The following is a 23,062-nucleotide window of genomic DNA, read 5'->3' as shown; positions in this document are numbered from 1 at the left end:
AGAGGCGGGGAAGGTGGGGACAGGCAAGCAGATCTCTGAGTTTGAGGAAAGTTTGCTCTCCACAGGGAGTTCCAGGGCAGTCAGCTGCACAGTGAGATCCTTCCTTAAAAAGCAAAAAAGGAAAAGTTTGTTTATCAGACATTGTGAAGAGTGAATAAGCCACTTCCCTTTCTTCATGAGAGTTTGACTTTGGTAAACTCTCTTCCTTTGTCACTCTAGGGATCAATGAAGGAAATTCGGCTGTGTTCCTTGGAAGTAAAAAGGAGGTTAAAAAGAAGGGTCAGCCTGGTGAGCTCCCAGAGACTGAGCCACCAACCAAAGAGCTTACATGGGCTGGTTCCAGCACATATGTAGCAGACAGCTGCCTTTTCTGGTCTCAGTGGAAGAGGGCACATCTAATCGTGTAGAGACATGATGCCTCAGGGTAGGGGGAATGTGGGATGGGGGGAGGGCACCCTCTCAGAGGAAATTGGGGGATGGGGGAAGAATTGCAAGGGGGTGACCAGGAATGGAGGCAACATTTGGGATGTAAATAAACATCCTGGGGCTATTTGCTATTAAAGGGTTTGGTAAGCTAGCCAATTATGAGACTCTCAATAGTTGCATGCTCCCAAATCACTAACAACCTGCCAATAAGACAAAGCAGAATCAACTTTATAACTGATCAAAAGTAAGGGAGAACCTTACCTTATGAAGTTTGGGCTGTGTCGCTAGGAGGAGAAACAAGGACAGGACTATAGAGGAGTGCAAATGTGCTGCAGGGTTGGGGTTTTAAGCTGGGGTTGTGGTACTCTACTAAGTTGGGTAAGGCTTAAAGAGATGATGCAATGGTTGAGTGTGAGTGGCGGCAGCAAAGTGAGATGATTATGTATTTTTGGCCACAGGGAATGATTTGTGCATGCCGAGCATAACTCTACCACTGAGATAGACACAGTTCCAAGATATGAGTTCTGAATCAAAGAGATGAAAGGATCTTACGAGAACAGGCTGTCTGCTGATGTTCTCTTCTGATGAGTTATGGGCCTTTGGAAATGCGTAATAACAGGAAAACAAGAATTTGGGGCAGGAAGTTCTTGGAAAACAGAGTCACTTTCGTAGATACAGCAGTAGAGGATAAAGTCATGCTAATTGAGAGGGACATAAATTCAGTTTTATGTCAAAATGGAATGCTTGGGGGAGGGCTGTTTTAGATCTCCTGGCTTTAAGTCAAGGTAGCTCCTTTTTCATATATGACTTGTCTATTGTAGGAAGATGGGGCACAAGGACAGATTCCACAGATTACTATGAGGTCAACCACTACAGAAGAGGCGTGTCCTAGCAATGAGCAGTGATTGCTAACTTGCATACTTTCTGAGCTGGATGGTAACTCTGTCAGTCTTGTGAGTTGACAGGGCTAGTTGGTCAGTATTGTGGGCACAGATGGGGATTTTATTTTGTGCTCTTTAGGGGGAGTGCCTACCTTCTTCTCCCCTTTGCTCTCTTCCTCCTCTCTCTCACTCCATTTTTCTTTTCTCCTCCACTCCCCATTCTCTCACTTTCTCCTGCTTCCTCTTCCCTTCTTTCCAGGTTTTCTTTATGTAGCTCAAGCTAGCTTTGAATTGACTACATATTTTAGGCTAATTCAGATTCACTGTGCATCCTAGTTTACCTAGGTTTATTTTATTTTATTTTATTTTATTTTATTTTATTTTATTTTATTTTTTACCAAAAATAAGACATTTCTGGTATTCTTTATTGGTTTTCGCTACATATAATTTTTATGGTCAGTTTTACTCTGATAATAATTTTCTTCTGTCAACATTTGAAAATAACAATTGTTTTGGAGAGTGTTTACTACAGCACTGAACAAGCAACTGTCAGTCATGGGTGGGAATGGCTTAGACTAGAAACCACTGAAGTAACTTCGTTCTAGCATTTAGCCTTGCTTTACTAGAGCTAGGTCTTGTCATAAATACTAACTTCTCATTATTTAAGGACATCTTATTTCTTGTTTTGAAATTAACCACTACAGTTTTGTTTTTTAATGCTATGTGTACCACTGGACCTGACTGATTTATAAAATGCCACAGTATAAACTACTGTAATGGTAGGGAAACATTTTTTCTGTTTTAAAAATAGCATTATTACTAAGTAATGAATATGCTTTTTGGGTATCTTAGGATTAAGAAAGGAAGCTGAAGAATCCAATGTTGACTGCAAAGAAGTATCTTTGTAGCAAAAAAAAAACCTTTTCATGACTCAATTTAAAAAAAAAAGCAATGAAAATAGGGCTGTGGGTTACACTGCACTGATGAAATAATTCAAAAACTTTATTGGCCTATAACCTGATTAGATATGCCAGATGAGAATCAATATTGTACAGAAGTTGTACAGAATTTTTTACATAGAAAACTTTACATCTGTACCATATACATATCCACCTGAAAAAAATTTTCTACATCCACCGTTAATACGGAATGCTTGACAGACTTTTCATTTTAACCATCAGAGCACAATTCACAGTATGAATACATTTCCAGTAAATCTAACCTCCCCAAACCATGCCAGATTTGTTATTTTAATATATTCAACATTAAATTCTGTACATAGAATAAAATCTACATCAAGCCCCGCCACCCAAAAGAAAAAGTGACAGCAACCTAGATTCATTTTGCAGTGATTCAAGTTTCAGTCTGTGAAAGGTCATCTATTTGAATGGCTCATCTTTAAAAGCCCTAAGACAGTATGTTACAGGTAGCTCTTGTCAGCAGGGATGTTTCCACCTTGGTGGTTTCCCCTCCTTATGTGATCCTGACAAGCATTTTGCCTAGGTTTAATAATCTTTCTTTCTCAAGCTTCTGAGTGCTGGAAACACAGTTATGTGTCATTGTCATTTCTGATCCAAGACAATATGTGTTTGTGTTTGTGTTTAGGTCAGTGTGCCAAACGTTGGCTAAACGTTAGCACTCTTCAGATACTCTTATTGTTGCATGAGAAATTGTATTGTTTTGAACGGCCTTCCTCAAAAGCTTTTGTTTGATTTTATAGCTGTTATAATTGTTCCAGCCACTTAAAATAGTATTTTTATTAATTCTTTGAGAATTGCACACAATGTAGAATTGCACATAATGTATTTTAATCATATTTGCCATTTACTCCTCCCTTAATGCCCCTGAAATCAACCCCATGCCTCCTCCTCACCATCTCTTTTTAAAATTACATTTTATTTTAGTAATCCAAGGAATCTGATTTGTATTGTTCTTATACTCATGGCTGTGATGCCATCCACTGGAGTGTGGTCAGCCTACGAAGAGGCACACCCTTAAAGAACCGGTTCTCCTTCCTCCAGAAACCATTTATTGTCAGTAGCTCCCCATCAGGGGTGGAGCTTGTGAGTCTCTCCCTCTTCCATTGTTCCTGACACTGTTATTGAGGAGGTATAGATATCAGTGACTGGGCAATTATTTTCACATGATTACAAGTTTTTAGACTAACTAAACTATATACGTGTAACTAATGTATCTGTTTGAATTTTAGTTTCTGTTGTATTTTATGTTCAGTATTAAAATCTAGACATGAAAGTTAATAGCAATATGCCTAATTAATGACGACATTGTCTATATTGGCAAAAAGTGATTATATATTTTAGGAGATATACAATATCTATGTTAGCATAGATGATAGGTTTATACCACTAACACTGATCGTGTTTCTGGTATGTATAGTGAATAATAATTGTTTAAACTGACTTCAGAGATGCGATATACATTGAGAAATCCATGAGCGTGACCCAAGGAGGATTCAATTTTTTTTCTATCAAAGTTATCATTTAGGTGCAAAAAGAAAAACACCTCTCATTTATTGCATTCACCAACCTGCTTCCAATTATATAATCAGTTCCCTTTTAACTGTAAGAGATGGAGATCTTCAGTGGGTGAGCTTACACATCCTCCTGTCTTCATAGAAATAGTGAAGAGAAATTGTATCATACATTATCAATAAGAACAGAGACTTCTTCATTCAGGACTATTGGAGACAGATTGTTGCAATGGAGGCAGGAGAATGAAGTCAATTTGCTGAGACAAATCCTGGGAAGGTTGGTCAGTGGGATTAGGCCACCTGTGCTTGTTAACTGGTGTTTATCAAAGTCAGGCCTAGAGTCTCGATAATAGGGAGGGCTTTCTTTTTTTATGAGTATGTCTTGAGAAATAGTCCCCAAATCCTTGATCAAGTAATTTGTGGTTTATAAAACTGGTGAGGGGTTAACGACTTTACATATTAAAGAACTAGAGAAAGAATTTTTCACTGGACGTTTTCAGTGGTAAATGCTCTAAGGAGAGGCTTGGGATTGACATGAGGCTTGCCTAAAGATTAATCAAGTTAAGGCCATCTTGGTTAGTTTATATTCTGGTGAGAGAAAAACACAGTGAACAAAATAAAAAATTTCAACAGAATATATGTATATATTACATGGATAATGACCTGAGTGCTTAGTGGTTGAACCATGTAGGAAAGTATGTTCTGGTTAAATGTAGCTGTTAAGAAAAGATATTCGTGTAACTTTTTGATAGGCAGTTTAAATATAAGGATGACATTGTTTTAGATTGTAATAAAAAAAAACAATGGTAGCTTAGAAAGTAAAATATGGTCTTTTAAAATGATTTTTGTGTTTTATTTTTTATTTTTATTTTTTTTTTACATTTAATAAACAGTTTATTTTTCTCAAATCGTAATTAATTCACACAGGGGTTATAAACACAGAAAGGCAGGATGTGGGGAAGGGAATGACACTGGAGTGTGGGTGTTCAGGGGGAATACAGATATCTTCAGAACCGGGTATCGGCTAGGTGAAGGTTCAGGGGACAATTCACTACGACTCTGCCTATGACTTGCTTGTCCTTATCTAAGTTGGTATTGTCTGCCAAGGCTACCTATTTACAAGGTCTATGACTACTCAGGCTTATAAATTTTCACAAAAGCTGCCTGTTTATAATAGCTTATAGCCATTTGTTTCAATGTTTTTCCACTGAGACCCAAGACTTGGTGTTAATATACATGTATGACTGGCCTATTGCTGATTTTAGGCCTATGGCTGATTTAGGCCTTCAGTGTGTAAGCAGGGCTGCCCCTGACATCTCCTCCCTTCTCTAAGTATAGAAGGGCTGTGGCAATTCTAAACTTGCGAAGGCGGGGATAGAGGGCTGACCTCCAGAATTTGAAGGGGACCTTGTAATGGCTCCAGTCCCCCTGTCGTTGTCCAGTGAGGCATGAGGGCCATACCCATCCCGATGTCTTTTTCCTGGAGAGGGGATACTTTTGACATCAACCCCTATGCAGTCAGGCTTGTCCCTCAGGGAACCCAGATAGATATTTTTATGTTTTATTTATATTCCCTTGCAGTGCTTAGCCTCGCAGCCTAAGCAAGAATTCAGATCGCCTGTCAGAGGAGGTTCTGAGTGGCCCCTCTCTGCTTGGTCTAGGGGCAGAAGTCCCCCTTTTAGGTTGGGTGGAGATGGGTTTTGGAAACACCCTGTATAAAGTAACAACCTCATCTTGAGTCTTGTGGTCCTCCATAGCTAACTTATGATAATGTATCTGAGTAGGTTTTGCTACCAAATATGGTCTTTGATCAAAATGACTAAGGAGGCTACTATGGCTCAGTAGACAGCCAATTCTAATGTTAGGTGGGCAGGTCTAACATCATGAGGTTAGCTAATGATTAAAGGTCTGATTGGGTTGGATATGGAGAAATTGGGATCAGATGGGCTCAAGTAAACACAGAGTTACTTTCTGACCACATTTATTTGTCTGGTTTGACACTGATGTAATTTTAATTACAGCCCATACAAATGCATGAACATATATTGTCAATAAAATTATTAGAAAATTGCTTTAGAAAACATGGCTGCTTACTCCAAAGCTCTCTCACTGGGCAGCATTTGCAGATAGATCTTCACTAAACTGTTCCATTATTAATCTGACTCACTCAGGGTTGTCCTCAAGTTTTCCTCTTCTCTCTAGTCCTTGGAAGGTTAGGTTTGTTTGTTTGTTTGCTGTTGTTTTGTAGCTCTAGATTAGATGATCATTTGCATTAGTGTATTTGATAGAAGAAATCACTTTCCTCTAGGTGGATAGGTCTCTTTCAGTAAATTAAGAACCCAAATGGAACGAAGATGGAAAAAAGAGGAAGTCCTTTTCCTTCTCCCCCTCCTCCTCCTCCTCCTGTACCTCCTCTTCCTCCTGTTCCTCTACCTCCTTCTCCTCCTCTTCCTCATCCTTCTCCTCCTCCTCTTCTTCCTCCTCCTTCTCTTTCTTCTTCTTCTCCTTCCTCTTGGTCTTTTTTTGTTCTCTCCTGTTTTATTATTTAGTTTGTCCTTTCATCCCATTTTGTCTTGCTCAGAGATGGGGATTAATAAAATAGCTCTGATTCTTGGTCCTCAGATTTGGATTCAATTATGCTGTTGGCTCTCCTGGAACTTTGCTTTACAGATGCTAACACCTGGGCTTGTGAAAACCTTATAATCATGTGAGCTGATTTTTCAAACCTCTTTTTTGACATAGATATAAATAGGGGTCTCTCTATGGTTGTCTATATCCCTTGTGATTGATGCGATACCTTATCCATCTGTATTTTTTCTCTCTTTATACTGTCTCTGTTTCTACTTCTATCTGTAGATCTCCTATTGGTTCTGCTTCCCTGGAAAACTCTGGGTTATTCACTGTCCTAGTTTTCCTCTTCATTGCTGAGGTAAAACACTGACCCAAAGCAAACTGAGATAAAAGGATTTATTTGCTTTATGCTTTCATGTCACAGTCAAGTCAGGGCATGAACTCAAGTAGGAGCCAAGGCAGGAACCATGGTAGAAAGCCATTTACTCATTTGCTGTCCATGGCTTGCTTGGCTTTCTTTCTTATGCAACTTAGGGCCAGGGATGGCCCCTTCCGCCTGGTCTGAGCTATCTCATATCAATCAGAAAAATGCTTCACAGACTCGACTACAGGGCAACCCAATGGAGACAATTCCTTATTTGAGGATCCTTCTTCCCTGGTAATTCTAGTTTGTGACAAGTGGATAAAAACGAATAGGCACATATACTTAATGTTTACATTTCTCATTTGTTTACATAGTTAATTGCAATGCTTTAGAATTTTTTCTGTTTCAAATTTTGCTGCCTGTTATTTTATTCTGCCAGCATTTCTTGGACTAATTATCAGTGCTATAAAGCAAGAGTCCCAGCTCCTTTGAAGAAAGGAATAGCTAAGAGAGGTCTCGAAAGCAATGATACTTAAGCTCAGACCTGAAAGATGAGTAGAAATTTGTCAGGCAAAAGAAGCAGTTGGTAGGTTAGAGACACTGTTTTAAAAAGTGATCTTGGAGATCCCCTAAGAGAAAGAGAATATGGCGTTTTTTGAAGGAAGAAAAGAAGTCCTCTACAAAAAGAGTACACAGAGCAGGAGGCAGCTGCAGATTGAGACTGGGGAGGAGGGTGAAGGCAGGCTGTGTTACAAAGTTTAGATTTATACTATATAAATACTGTATAAAATTTATACAAGAAGGAATTGCAAGTGTCCTCTAGCTTTGTTTGATTGTAAATATAATGTTTGGAGAAAGTAGAGATTTTAGTTAACATAGCTCTTTTTATGTTTCATATTTTGATCAGGCCTTGTATTTTCTGTTGATCCAATGGTTATTTAAAAAAAAAAGGTTTCTTCTGTAATGGAAAGCATTAAAATAAGATAGTAAATTATTGGTGCTAAATGGAAACTCCCCCCCTTTTAACCTATTGTCTGTCTATCTATCTATCTATCTATCTATCTATCTATCTATGCAAATTGTTGTGATTCAGTAAGAATACAAATTGGCTAAAGCAGGTGTCATGCACAAGTCATTTAAATTCAGATCTCCTACTGAAGGATGTTGCTAATGCTTGGAGTAATTAGGAGTGTTTCCCTATGGAGCTCTTGGTAGCATGAGTCAGAGAAGAAAGTTCTGAATAGAAAGGAGGCAATAGAATTTGTTATCTGGGTTAGAGGTTCACATAACAAATGTAGTTTGCAATTTTCTCTCAGTCTTCAAATTGCACTCTGAAAAAGGAAATGGAGATGGACTATGTAGTCACTCATGTATAAAATCTATTTAGAATAAGATCCCACTTATGAAACAGAGCTTATTGGTTTGTGATTTCTACCCATTTGTCTGCTAGTCTACCTGTAAAAATGAAATATCTATTAACTATTTATTACAATATCAATGCTGGAGGTGTTAGAAATTATTATCAGAGATAAACACTTATTATTTTATTCTTTAGTTAGTATAGTATTTTTGACAAATATTTGAGTGCCTACTATGTGCCAAAATACTACAGGATGTCCTGTAGATAAAAGAATGGACAAAATATGATGGGCCCAGACAACCATACAAATATAATGATGAAAATGTATAGTTACCTTTCAAAATGATTTGGTCTAGGTAGGAAAGGTATCTCTGAGGAGAAGATGGCTGTGGTGAGCTGTAACATCTTCATAGACAGGAACACAAAAGGATTATAAAACATTACTTCTAGAGCAAATGACAAATACAGAGTCCTTGTGCTTGAGGGAGCTGGTATAGTCGAAAGATAGAAAGTACAGTGGTTAGAGCTGTAAATTGTAGTGATAAGCATGGGCTAGATTATGTATGTGCAAAGCTGAACAAAGCTTGGAATAATTAAAAGCTGTGATGGTGAGCTGATAGTGATTTTTGACAATGAAACTTTTAAAAAAAATAATGTTTGTAACAGACTGAATGCACTCAAATAAATACCTTGAAGCATCTTGTAGTTATAGAAGAGAAAAGCTCATACTGAGGTGAGAGTGGAGATGGAGAGCAGTAGACATTTGAGAGATACTTAGGGGTTAAAACAAAGACAATTTTAGGTAGATTAGGAGGAAGGGATGCTAACAAAAGATGTCATGGATACTTCTTGGTATCTGATTTCTTAATCAGAAAACATCTTTCAGACAGCAAAGGAGATATGCTATCATTTTTACTGAAAGACATAAAAATACTATTAATACTTTCTATGGGAAAAATAATTGGATGAGGAATGGTTAGAGCTAGAGTAGAGATAGTTTAAAATACAGTGAGTAAATAAAGTTCCAAATAAAATAGCAAAGATGCTAAGTAGTTGCAAAATGCATTGCAGTTGACTAGAGAATTTATAGGACAAGCAATCTCCTCTACTATGTGGCTTCCTGAATCTTAACCAGGTGTAAAGAATGTTGATAATTGGTGAGGAATCAGATTTTGGCAGAGATTATAAGAAGAATAAGAAATGCTAAGGAATTCCTAGTGTTGATGTTACCAAAATCATGGCACTTGTTTTAGTTAGGATTTCTATTGCTACAACAAAACATCATGACCAAAAAGCAAACTCAGAACGAAAGGGTGTATTTTGCTTACACTTCCAGATCATAGTCCATCACTTGAGGAAGTCAGGACAGGAACTCAAACAGGGCTAAAACCTGGAGAAAGGAGCTTATGCAGAGGTCATGGAGGGATGCTGCTTACTGGCTTGCTTCCCATGACATGCCTGGCCTTCTTTCTTATAGAACCCAGGACCACTAGCCCAGGAATGGATGGTACTACCCACCATGGTCTGGGACCTTTCCTGTTGATCACTAACTAATTGGTAAAATGCCTTACAGCCAGATCTCATGGATGCATTTCTTCAACTGAGGCTCCGTCCTCTCTGATGACTCTAACTTGTGTCAAGTTGACTAATAAAACCAGCCAGTACAGTGCTGTATGACAATAAAAAGAGATTTCTGAGGATTGAGAGATTGGAGAAAGTATCTGTTGTGTGGCTGGGATTGAAGTACTGTTGCATCTTGTACCTGCACCACTGACAGAGAATAGGTTGTGATCTGATGGAAGGATTTTTTGAGTTCAAGGTTATTGAGTCTGCAGTGGATGTGGTGCATTTCAAATTGTGTCCATAGGCATGGTAATCTGAGAAGTGGGAAAGCTGTTGCAGTTAAGCTGACAGATGACCTCTGATGTTGTTTTATTGAAAGAACTGTTTGCATTGGTACCACTTAGATTAATGGTGAGATTTTAGATAAGATCAGAATTCACAAATACTTTCAAGATATATGCAGACATACCTTTTCGTTCCCTGTTATAGAGAACTTACTGTTATGAATCCATGTAAAGTACAACAGAACATGCTTCATAATGTAATAGATAAATAATACCTAACAATTACATATTAAATATTGTTTTAATTTGCAACCCCATCTCAGATAGGTACTTATATTTTCTTCTGCACTTCAAGTATGACAGTTTTTACTTATAACTGATGAGTCTGGGGTTTAATTGAGTAGTTCTGATTTCGGTTGCCTTGGGCTTATTTCAGTCAAGTTCACCCAAATTTCAGTAGCTGGCTGCTGGATTCACTGGAGCTGATGATGCAAAGGACAGCTTCTGTCACCTCTTCTCCTCCAAAAGCTTGTTTAGTCTTCTTCACATGGAGGGCTTCTAAGACCATGAGTAGAGCTGTACAAGGGATTCGTAGCCTAGGTTGGAACTGACACAGAATCAGTCATATCACATTCTGCTGGGCAAAGCAAGCCAGAGGCTGGCTCATATGGGAGAGCTCTGAAATAAATCCTATCTCTTAATGGGAGGGTTGCAAATTACTTTGAAGAGGGAAGCTGATACAATAAGAGGAGAAATAATCCTGGCTGTGGTTTGAAAATAAATTGGTCTGTCACAGAATTCTGTGTTGCAAGATGGCAAGGTATAGGTAGGTATGAAGCCACACAGAAGGACACTGTGCTTCAATATCTGCTCTTTTGCTTTCCCTTACTTGTCATGGAACCCTTGGAGAGGCAAGTCCTTTGATTATTCTTCTTATGTTTACACAACAAGGAAAGGAAGAAAGCAGGAAGGGATATTGGCTGAGTTCCATGTCTACTAGAGTGAATGCTGAACAACTGACTGGCTCGATGAGTGTTTTAGATGGCTTTATCCTTGATAGGACTTCTTAAAGTGGCAATCCACAAACCGAAGATAGAGTTTATAGCGTGAGATTTATCTTGCTCTAGGATGTTCCTTTCTCTCCTGTGCCCCGGGGGTCTTCTCAAGGAAGGACACTGGCAAAGATGGGGAAGGAGATGGGAAGCCGAAGAGTCCACCCATTAATCCTGCTGTGTTCTATTACACATTTGCTGTGTTTGATGTTTTTTCTACCAGAAGAGCCCCAGTGATTCGTGCTGTGAGATCTCAGAGGTTAGAGTAAGGCAAAAAGCTATGGGGTGCAGAGGAGGGCACAAAAAGACTGTGAAGACTGGAGTGAAATGAAGCAGAAAATGAAAGAACCCATAGCACTGGTGGAAAATAGAGAATCAAGAAATTGTTGTTAAAAGTATGGGTAGAATAAGAGAGATGTTTTTGAAGATATGTTTGTAAAAGTACCCAGTATTATCAGAAGAGTGAAAAGGAAGTTACTAGTGAATTAAATCCAGTGTGTGCCCTATTGTGAAGGTCATAGGAATGAACCATAAGTTTAGAAAATAGACTTTGGCTACTTCTACTCTGTAGTAACAGGATGAGCGAGGGATCCGTTATCTGCACCTGTACCTGGTGATATTTTAGCATCACAGGCAAGACCATGGGGTCTCCTGATTTTCTTCATGAGAAGCATATCAACATTAGGCAAAGAGTTCATGGAACTTCACAAGGCAAACTCCTCAGCATTATCCCTTCCCCAACAATGAAAGATTATCTCCTTCCTTCTAAACCAATGGGGTAATTTATCTTCTTTTTTGACTTTCACAAAAATGCAATCATATCGTATATATTCTTTGGTATTTTGATTTTGCTTATTATGACATTTTTACACTTATTCCCCTTAATTAGATATAATTCTAGTTTATTTTTCAATAGTATTTTACTGAATGAAGATAGTATCTCTTATCCATTCTGCAAGGATGGACATTTGGCTTTAGATCATTCCAATTATTTATTTGTAAGGAGAGCATGAGATTCATTTTGATACAAAATGATGGAGGAGAATTTCTGAACAAAGCCAACTTACTTATTTATCTATTAACTTTGGATAACAATTTCTGATGAGATAAAACAACAATAAATTGAACACTGAAGGCAAGTTCTAAGGTGAAGTTTGGCATGGCTTTTGGTAGCAGAAAGGTCTGATGCATTATTGTTATGTACAAAAATAATGAGAAATGACCCAGAGTGTAGGCAAAGATGGGCATGTGGTTATCAAAGCCCAGCAGAAGAGAGTGTGTTTAGAGGCCTCAGAGGATGTTCTCAATCCTGGTGTTTAGCAAGATTTACATTGTTGGGACTATGAGGGATGTGATTGGGGTACAGAACAGAAGATCACAAAGCATGTGGTTGTTGTGAAGAATGTGTTAAGAACCTTGATGTCTGGGCCTGGGTGATGTTGTCATTGCTTGCTTGCTGTGACCTGGAAGCCTCTCTACTCTCCTGTGAGCAATGAAAGTCAGAATCCCACTACTGTAAAATGAAATGCCTTGCCCCGTGTCCTGGGACTATGTATCTCCATAGACCATCCTCTGTGACTTTTGCTGTGACTGAGTCCTGCCAAGGGTGCTTAGATGTGTCATCTTTATTCTTTCTATAGATAATGATTTCTATTCTATAGAGAATAACTCTACTATGAGCCAGCTTGCAGGTTAGCGTAGTGCTCTCTGCAGACTGAGTTTCAAATGAGCGAAGCGTCTGAAGCCAGATCGCTCATGTTTGTTCTCAAATCTTTCTTTAGTAGCTGTGTAAACTTTTGAAATGACTGAACTTTTCTGGATCATGTTTTCATGATCCTTATCACATAGAGTTGTTTCCAAGAATAAATGAGTTCACATATGGAAAACACAGAGAACAGAACCCGGTGTGTGGCGAGGACATGGTATGTATTATCACCTAGATTGTCTTTTTGAAGCAGCAGTGAATGAGTCAACTTTTTGCTCGGCTCTCTGTGTGGAGTACATGACCATAGCTATTGATGTCTTTGGTACATCTGTCCATGCATGTCAGGCCAACCCTGAGCCAGGCTGCTCAGGTTAGGTTTCCACAGAATGAGTTCACTCTCACACATGGCCTGTGTATGGGAATGTAGCTATGTCCTGTCCATTCTCCATTTCTTCAGTTTCTTTTCCATTTCCCAAAGTCTATGGGTTTTAGTTCTTTCTCTGCTGTTCTCTGGTGAATCTTGTGCCTTTTAACTGTGTGGCCTGGCCAGTGAAGACATAGTGAAAATTTCTCTTTCCTCTTCATTTTCTGAACTCTATTCATGCAATGTAAAGTTGCAATCATTGTTTCTTCTCCACATTATGCTGGCAAGTCAGTTTGTTAGCCATAGCGAAAGCACCCAGATCTAGCCCCACATTTGCCCGTTCTTAAAGTTATTCCTTCATTTAAGGACTGTATTGACTGCTTAATGTAGATTCAACTTCCTGATTGGTAGCTGACACTAGATAGACTGCTCAAGGAGTTTCTAGTTTCCGGGCGTGTCATGCATGGAAACAGATTTGTAATAAAGTGTGATTGTGATAATTGCTTTACTAGAGATGTGCAAAGAGCGTATGATGACACAAAGCTAAACAGCCAGTTCTCAGTGGGGAGAAAAGGCGAGAGAAGAGCAGTGAGGATAGTGGAGAAGAGATTCTTTGCCATGATGTAAGATCCCAGCCATCAAGAAAATGGGAGGAAAGGATTGGTTAAGTAGCAGGAATGACCCATTTGCAATGTGATGTGGGGCAGCCTGGGATTGTGTTCACTGTGGTAAGCAGATCCCGCAGTAGCCTAGCAATCACAGAGAGGAGTGGCTGGGGTAGATTAGGACCAGGTCATCGAGGGTTCACAATGTTACAATAGGAAAGTAATATTTAATCCTATGAATAATAAGATAGTAGGAAATGGTTTTAAGTCAGAAGAAGACATGACTAGACAGATGTAAGTTTTAGAGATCCTATGCTAGCAGCTTGTAGTGTGTGATTTGGGACTTGTAGGAAGTAAGAAGTGGTTGCTTGCACCACACAAGTGTAACAAACACAGCAACAATGACTAACACTGAACGAAGCATGGAACCAGGACCAAGGTATAGCCATAGGAGCAAAAAGAAAGAAACGTTTTGATAAATTCATCATCTGGGTAAGTGTCGCTCTTGGGTGCTTTGAGTGATGAACACTTGATCTGTCAGAAAGAGGAGAGAATTGAGACTCATAGACCAGGTTGGTAACAGTGATGTACACTACAGGATAAGGGGTTAAAGATGGAGATGGGAGAAGTGAGGCATCCCTGTGCCCTCTCCACTTTTGGCATCTGTGGGGCAGTCACATGGAAATACATAGCAGGCTTGCCTCTTGTTCCAGAAACTCAAATGGGATTTCTGTTGAGCATTTTGCAAAGAGGTGTTCCAATGAAACCTTAAAAGGGCTAGAGGCATGCATGATGGGAATTCCAGACCATGAAAGAAACATGGAGAAGCCTTGGAAGATGATTTTGCAAAGTATGCCAGTTGGGGAATTGGTTGAAAATAAGTTAAAAAGAAACAGGTGGTCATGGAAGCAAATCTAAGTTCACAAAGCCCACGTATTACTTAAGTTGGGCTAGGCTGTGGGGAACACACTTTTGAGTAAGTGGCCTCACAGCAGTTGTGCTTCAGGCTGGCCTGGTTCCTTTGGGATGAATCCTCTCTTTCTCTTTCTGGTAGATTCTAATTCGTGCATTCTACCTAGGGCTTGTGGCAATCTATTAGTTCAAATGGGGGTAATGGTATCTCCTCTGATTTTCCTTGTTTTTAATGAAGAAGAATTCAAGCAGAGATAACTTTTTTTAAATGAAGCATTTAAAGAGAAGCCCCACCATTTTTCATATATTCAAGCTACCTAGAAAACAGCATCCACAGCAGCATTTAACTTTTTAAAAAATTGAACTCTGAGTTTTCATGCATTTCAACTATGAATTCCTTTAAAGCACTCAGGTCATTGTTTTAACTTTCCTGTTTTGCATCCTGTCTAAGGGATGCATTTCCTCTTCTCCACTCCTCTGCCTACCCTACTCCCCAGGTAACCTCTCATATGCTTCCAGAAATTGACTATGGGACTTCTCTTAATTTTGATAAATTTCTCAACAAAAACATGAATGTCTTGCTGATCTTCATTAGGATGACTTCTGCATGACTGTAAATAGAGAATGGTGGGAATTTGGAGTCTTTGTACCAACCCCAGGTTTACCTCTGTCCATCCAGGTGATTCAGGACACAGGGAATAAGGAAGATCTTTGCTTCTCGCTCTCATATGCACTGAAACACTTATTGTTTCCTCACTAGTCAGACTGGGTTTCCTTATTCAGAAGGTTTATAGTTTTTACCTATTAGGAAGTAAGGAATAAATGAAAACTTTCATAGCAAGAAAAAAAGAATGGGCCCGAATTTACCACCTCTTTATCTGTACCTGTGAAGAACACATTTGAAAATTCTCTTAGACTGAACAGTTCTTAGCTAATGGAGATGTTTCAGCTAGTAAATTTCAAAATATTCTATTCCTGGGTGGGGTGGAATTCGCATTTTAAGGAAAAATATTTATCATTGTTCCTTTTTCTTTCTTGCTTAGGATCTGTATGCTTTTGGTATGTGATTGGGTGATCAAATTTATAAAAGTAGCCCACCATAGTGTTTCCTATTGTCATTTAATTTTTTCATTTTTACAGGGAATCAGCAGTCTCTTCAGCTCTTTAAAGGTGGTGCGCCTCTTACGCCTGGGCCGTGTTGCTAGGAAACTGGACCATTACCTGGAATATGGAGCAGCGGTCCTTGTGCTCCTGGTATGTGTGTTTGGACTGGTTGCCCACTGGCTGGCCTGCATCTGGTACAGCATTGGAGACTATGAGGTCATTGATGAAGTCACAAACACCATTCAAATAGACAGCTGGCTCTACCAGTTGGCCTTGAGCATTGGGACCCCATATCGCTACAACACCAGTGCAGGGATCTGGGAAGGAGGACCCAGCAAGGACTCCCTGTATGTGTCCTCCCTCTACTTCACCATGACGAGCCTTACAACCATAGGATTTGGAAACATAGCTCCGACCACAGACGTGGAGAAGATGTTCTCAGTGGCCATGATGATGGTCGGCTGTAAGTACCTTTTTTTCCTTTCTCTATTAAAAACAACTTTAGTCTTTACGTTTTTGTTTTTTTTTTCTGCCTCTGAACTCTGACTGGATCAAAATGATCTTTTTCTTAAGAAAGGCTTTAATTGAAATCATTTGCAATTGGTTTACTTTTGATTCAGCCCTAGGAAATAAAAATACAAGGAATGTATTTTATTCTTTGGAATGCATTAGCACATGAAAAACTGTGTGTGTGTGGGTGATAGAAAACTCAGACTGGGAAGTCTGTGATTTGATTCCATGCATGGTGTTGTACCTGGCAGCTCTGGAGAAGGAACTAGCTCTGGTATCTAGACAGGAGGTGTCTGGCACATTCCGTAGGTTTTGTTGGCAGTTGGATTCCTAAAAAAAGCAGATGGGATGTGATATAAGACCATAAGTTAGAAAATATTTTAGTCAATAACTGAATTTCTGAGTTAAAGTGGACTTCAGGATGCAGTATGATGTATTCTTTTTTGTTTTTATTTTTATTTATACTGAAGCTAGCCAGAAGAAGTTCATAAATGTAGCCTTTGGACAAACACTGTAGTCAGTTGAGTTTGTGACAAAGAATGAAAGGATTGGTGATCTGAAAGCCTGTAGCAGTGACAGGGTCCAAGACTCAGTTTGCGTGCCTGACTACAGTGACTTGGCAAAGTTCTTGAAAGTAGAATGCCCTTTCAAAGAGCTAAAGACCATGTGCTCTGCCCCCACATTCTGACTGAATGACAGCAGAGTTCCAGACATGAAAGATGTTCAAACCTTAGATGCTGTTTTAAAATGTCTCGAAAGAAAGTTTCCAGGCATTTCCACCTTCAAGCTGCCCTAGATGACTCATTGAAGCCCAGTTCAGACATCTAGAGTAACGTCAGGATTGTGCTGTAGACGTGATCAGCATGAATGTGTTTTATAAGCCTTGCAGTCATTATTGCTGGTGGTCTGTGTAATTTAGTGTAAATCTTCTTCTCCTCCTCCTTCTTTTTTGAGGCTCCAAACTTGATTCTCCTTGCTTCCTACCTGTGGTTCAAAATGTGAGCCTTCAGATTCCTGCCTCTGTTTCCATGCTTCTGCTCCACCATTGTGGACTCGAACCTTCTGGAACTATGACCCCATTTCTTCCACGTGATGCTTTGTTCATGGTGTTTTATTACCGCAATAAGAAAATAACTGATACAAGCACTCAAAACAAAGCAAAGCAGAAAAGATTCATAACTTTCTTAACACCACAAAGACCTTCTCCATGCCGTTATAGCCCTTCCCCAACCTTCCCTAATCTCTTCAAACTAACAATCTACTCTACCTCTTTATGATCTTGTGATTTTAAGATGTAGTAAAAATGAAATCATGTAAAATAAAACTTTTAAAAGTTGCCTTTTAAGCTCCAATTATGCCTTTGAGATAAATGGGAATGGAATTTGTCGATAGCTTTCTTCTGGGTTACATTTTTGTGGTTTGGACCACCACTGTTTAACCATTTATCTGTTGAAGAACATCTTAAACATTTTAATTGTTTATGTTTCATAAGAAGTCTTCATTGGGTGTATTCACCACACCACAACTGTACATTATTCAGTGGACATAGCTCATCCAGCCTTCTCCCTGCTCCCCTCCCATTAGGAGCCTTTTATTCGCTTAGACAATTTTCCTCTCCTTTCATGACATATACACATATACACATGATTTTATGTAACTATATGAAACTCAAGGGCTGTAAGTGAGACAAAACATTAAGTATTTGTCTGAGGTTTGCTTCATTTAATTAAAAAGAATATCTCAATGACACTTTTATTTCTTCACATAAACTCCTTTTCCTTTGGTCTCACACATGCACAGTATTCACACTGCATTTTCTTTGCCTGTCCTTCTGATTTGAGGCAGATATCTTGGTTGCATAACCTACTTACCCTGAAGAATGCTTCTTGAATCAGTGAACAACTGCAGATTTTTCCCTTTCTCCTTCCAAAAGACTGTATGACTGTGTGTACTGCCTGTATCTCTGCTCACTCTGAAGATTCCCCTTCACTGGTGTCCTTAGGGTAGTCCCAGAGTCGGCTGTAACATGGCATCTGTCCATTTTTTTTTGTGTGGTGACTGCATAACATTGAGAACCATCAGTAAAATAGTCCCTAGTCTTCTCTTCCTCAGTTACCATAGGGTACACCCCATGAACCTACAGGTGCATTTTTGGAAGCAGACAGCATTGAAACAGGAGTAGAAACCATAGACATTTGGACAACTTTTTCATGTGACTTGATGTGCCTTCAGAACCTGCTTGGATCAGATCATATATATACCAGTTCCGTTTGATAACTGATTGCTATTGTGAACATGCTTCTTTATAGCTTGATGGGTCAGATAAAACCCAACCCATGATGAGTGGCTCAGGTCTCAGTAACTTGGTGGCTCATTGTCAAATGTTCCATTTCTACTAAGGCTGAGTAGCAGGCCATGAGCTCAAGGGAGAAGAGTTGTCTGCAGATGATGGTAGAACTTTGGTTCAAACCCCCAAATGTCTCTTCTATGATTCACTTATAGAGGACTGCCAACAGCTCCAAACAGCATCCCTATCTGCCATTGAAACCTCAGGTACCACTGTATTTACTGGGTCGTATGGTGCAAGTGGTAGAGCAGCCTGCACAGCAGCTGCATTGACCTGTTGAAGGGCCTTTTATTCCAGGCCCACTCAAATCTAGCAGCTTTCTGAGCCACTTGGCATATGGGCTAGGATAACACAGCCAAGTGAGGAGTGTATTATCTCCAGAATCCTTATAGATCCACTAAACATTGTGCTTCTTTCTAGGTAGTAAGAGGTACCAAGTACAATAACTCATCTTTCAGTTTAGAAGGAATGTCTCTGCATGTTCCATATACTGAACTTAAGTACTTCACAGAAGTAGAAGGCTCTTGAAGTTTAATTGAATTTGTGTGTGTGTGTTTGTGTATTTTGTGTGTGTGTTTGTTACCAATGGATTCACAGTGGTTGCTACCTTAGATTCACTTGGTCCAATTAGTATGTCAGTATAATGAACCAATGTGAAAATTTGTATAAGAAACAGATGAGCAAAATGTCTATAAAGTTATGACACAGGGCTGGAAAGTTAATATATCCTGGAGGTAAAACTGTAATGTTGTACCGCTGGCCTTACCAACTAAAAACAAATTACTTCTGGTGATCTTTACGGACACGTACTGAGAAAAAGGCATTTGCTAGATCAATAGATATATACATATCATGTACCAGGACTTGTGTTAATCTGCTGAAGTATGGACACCACATCTGGTATAAAGGCTGCAATTAGAGTCACTACTTGAATGAGTTTTCAATGGTCAACTGTCATTTCCCATGATCCATCTGTCTTCTGCATTGGCTAGATAAAAGAATTAAAGGGAGCTGTGTTGGGAGCCATCACCCTGTATCTTTCAAGTTCTTGATGGTGGCACAAATTTCTGCAGTTCCTCCAGGGATGTGATACCATTTTTTCCATTCAATTTACTCTTCTCCTTGGCAGAGGAAATACTAAAGGTTTCCAGTTAGCCTTTCCAACCCTAATAGCCATCGCTCTACAGGACAGGGAACCAATGTGAGAATTCTGCCAACTTCTAAGTGTACCTATCCCAATTATACATTCTGATTGCAAGTGTGTTCGGGATTTATCAATTTGGATTCCTTTTAAATGTTTCTACTTTGAAGGATTACAGATAAGGATGCTTGTACATCTGCAGATAAAGTTTTGCATGGACATAAGTTCTTAATTCTCTGTAATAATGACCAGGATCGCAAGTAAATACATATTTAGATCTTAATGAATTTGCCAAACTCCTTTTCAGGATAAGTAGTCTAGAATAGCATTTCATAACAAAATTAAAGCAAAATAAAACTATGTAGAAGTTTAAATACATTCTTATTTCCTTTGTTTGTAAAGCCACAACTTCCTACCTAAGAGCAAATCAGTGGTATCGATAGCTTGGGTTACTGAAGTAGTCTCCTATATTTTCCTTGCATTGCTATTCTTATCCTAGGATCCCTGTCTAGACTCTAGGAGCTAGAATACCCCTTTAAAAGTAAATACGCAGTACCATTCCTTAGCACAGATATCCCTAATGCATACAAAACAAAAATCTAAGTTACTTACTGTTTCCACATATATGTAGAAATGTATTTTATCTTATTTTTATTTGTTCTTTGAGAATTTCATATAATGTGTTTTAATAATATTTACCACTCCAATCCCTCCCAGATCAACCACATTTCCTACTCTGATGTCTATTCTTTATTGTCAACTTGATTACATCTGGAATTAACTAAAACCCAATTGGCAGGATATACCTATGAAGGACTTTTCTTAATTAAATCATTTGAAGTGGGAAGACCCATTTCTAATCCAAATCTCTTGAAGTGGAAACATTCACCTTTAATACAAATCTTTTGAAGTAGGAAGATCCACCTTTAATTTGGGCCACACTTTCTGTTTGCAGACGCTGTATAGGAATTGGAAGAAGGAGGCTTGCACCTTTTGCCTTCTTGCTCTTCCTCTCCCTGACAAGTCCATTCCTTCACTGGCATTAGAGCCTATTTCTTTAGGATTCTGGAATATACTGAAGACTAGCTGAGACATCCAGCCTCATGGACTGAACAACTACTAGATTTTTGGACTTTCTGTTTGTAGATAGTCATTGTTGGACTATTCATCAATATGTATACATATATATGTGTGTATATGTATATACATATATACAGAATATATACATACGCATATATATGTGTATATGTGTGCATGCATGTATATATATATGTATACATTATATAATATATATATATATATATGTGTGTGTATATATGTATGTATATTGTATGACTTAAGTATATTGTGTCTTTATCCATAGGATCTAATTATCAAACTTTAAATGGTAATTAATAACATTGACAATAGCCTGTATTATTTGGGGGTCTATAGGAGCTACTAGTCAACAACTCCAAAAAAGTAATCACACATATGCACCCACACACATACATGTAATTTATATCATATTTATTAAAATCACACACACACACACATATCATACATACTATTGTAGAAGCTTCCTAAAATAAGAGGTAAAATGGAGCTACCCTAAATAAGACAATAATGCCCCAGTTTGATAATATGGACTAATGAAATCCTTATACCAGGAATGAGTTACCTGTTTAACTATTCTCAATGCTACTCATTACTCTTTACAGCTTAATAATTAGACCCTATTTTTTGAGATATAATGTACTTGAGTCATAGAACATATGGTAATATCAAAGTGGTATTGCTATGGAAGTGTCAATCCTATGGGCCAGATTTATCTGGGAGGTGCTATCCATGCTACCAAAGACGAAGAGAAATCATCAATCTTACACAGCTGTGAACCCCAGAAGCTACAAAAATATCTGGCCTGGAGAGATGTTCCCACTAGTGCAATTGTGGCATGAACATTGTGTGAGTTCTTAAATCTGATTGCTTTTAAGTTCTACCCCACAGAGGATACCCATTCTTGGCACCATTGTCAAGTCAGGAATCTGTGACTATATTGATCATAGGCCGTAGGGAAGAGCCTGCTACTGATAGTATGCTAAATGGACATAATATTAAAAAACTGACTACTAATGACTTATTGTCATGCTCACAGATTAGTGCATCTCAACCCTCATCAGAGAAGCATTTATACACAGTAGATAGTGATTGATTACCTACTGCATCTTTATTGATGAAACCACATCCTATCTTACCACCTATATTTTTTACTCTTCATGCTCATGTCCATTTTTCCCTAGTCCATGTTGGGTCTCTGGATGTCTTTGAGAATATCAAGCCCTATACCTGCAGGACTCACCTCCTGACATACTGTTGTGTGACATTGCTGGGGAGATGGGTATGAACACCTATTCACCCTAGGTAGAGAACTGATGATATACCAAAGTATGGGTACCACCAAAGTCTAATTTGGTGAACCGATGGATTTTATTAGGATTATTACAGGAATATGGAGGAGAGATCATTTAGAGGAGCAAAAATGACTCAACAACAGCTGTATCACCAACATCCTATACTAGTATGGGTAACACATTACAAAACGTGGAAACCTGAAACACACTACACAACTGGCTGGCAGCTCAACAGGTTGGACAATGAACTTTCCAAGTAGCTCAGTTTGTCTGCAACTCTTCCAGGCATCTGCTAGTCTTTTCTTCTAGAACATTTGGCTGGTCTATGCTTATTTCTGTCTACTTGTTGGGTCTTATGGTATCAGCAGAATTTACTGTTTATATGTGCTTGGAGGGAGAAGGGACTGGTGAATCTAGTCATTTTCAGGGAGTTTCTGAGCTTAATGTGTTCACCCACGGCATGAAATCTTTCATCTCCCTAGATCATCTAGTTTCTTCAGAGCCTTCCTTTGAGATGAAAGGTTTAATCTCAGAAGAAACTGCTAACAACACTTACATCCTGAATTCATGCAGGGTCACTGAGTTTTCTTTTCATAAATTCCCTTAAAACTACCCTATTCTAAAAACTACCTCAGCGAGCACCAGTCACCACATTTTCACCTTTACCTGTGTTTTTTATAATACATCTCAAGAAATCAAGTTTACCCCATTTCACTTTTTCTTTGAAATGTCAGTTTCTCATGAGCATGGTCTTTGATTGCTTCTTTCTCCACCTGTATCCTCAGCATCTGAACAACTCCTAGCCATTCCTTTCTTGATCCTGATTGCACAAATGAACAAAGTTGAAGAGGACCCTGATGATTACGATGAGGCTCTTCTGTCTTCACGTGTGCCCCCAATAGGGCTTTGATGAAGATGATTGGTTAGGGAGATGTACACTCTCAGCTTTAACTTCTTCTGTGAAGTTTGTGGTCAGCTGGTGTACATGTGTT

At 38.8% G+C, this 23,062-nt stretch overlaps 1 protein-coding gene across 2 annotated transcripts in view; it reads left to right on the top strand.

Moving 5' to 3' along the window:
• The window catches only part of Kcnh5 (potassium voltage-gated channel subfamily H member 5), a 272,960-nt gene that overhangs the window by 72,721 nt on the left and 177,177 nt on the right, over positions 1-23,062 (top strand). For both annotated transcript variants that reach the window (XM_028789568.1, XM_028789576.1), the window contains exon 7: positions 15,719-16,145. In XM_028789568.1, the coding sequence (XP_028645401.1) occupies positions 15,719-16,145 (427 nt within the window). The remainder of the gene's footprint in view (positions 1-15,718; positions 16,146-23,062) is intronic.

Source organism: Grammomys surdaster, unplaced genomic scaffold, assembly GCF_004785775.1.
Source record: "Grammomys surdaster isolate TR1022 unplaced genomic scaffold, NIH_TR_1.0 127, whole genome shotgun sequence".
In the NCBI taxonomy this organism is placed as follows: Eukaryota; Metazoa; Chordata; class Mammalia; order Rodentia; family Muridae; genus Grammomys; species Grammomys surdaster.
The sequence above is the reverse complement of the archived record's forward strand: the minus strand, read 5'-3'. Positions and strand labels throughout refer to the sequence as shown.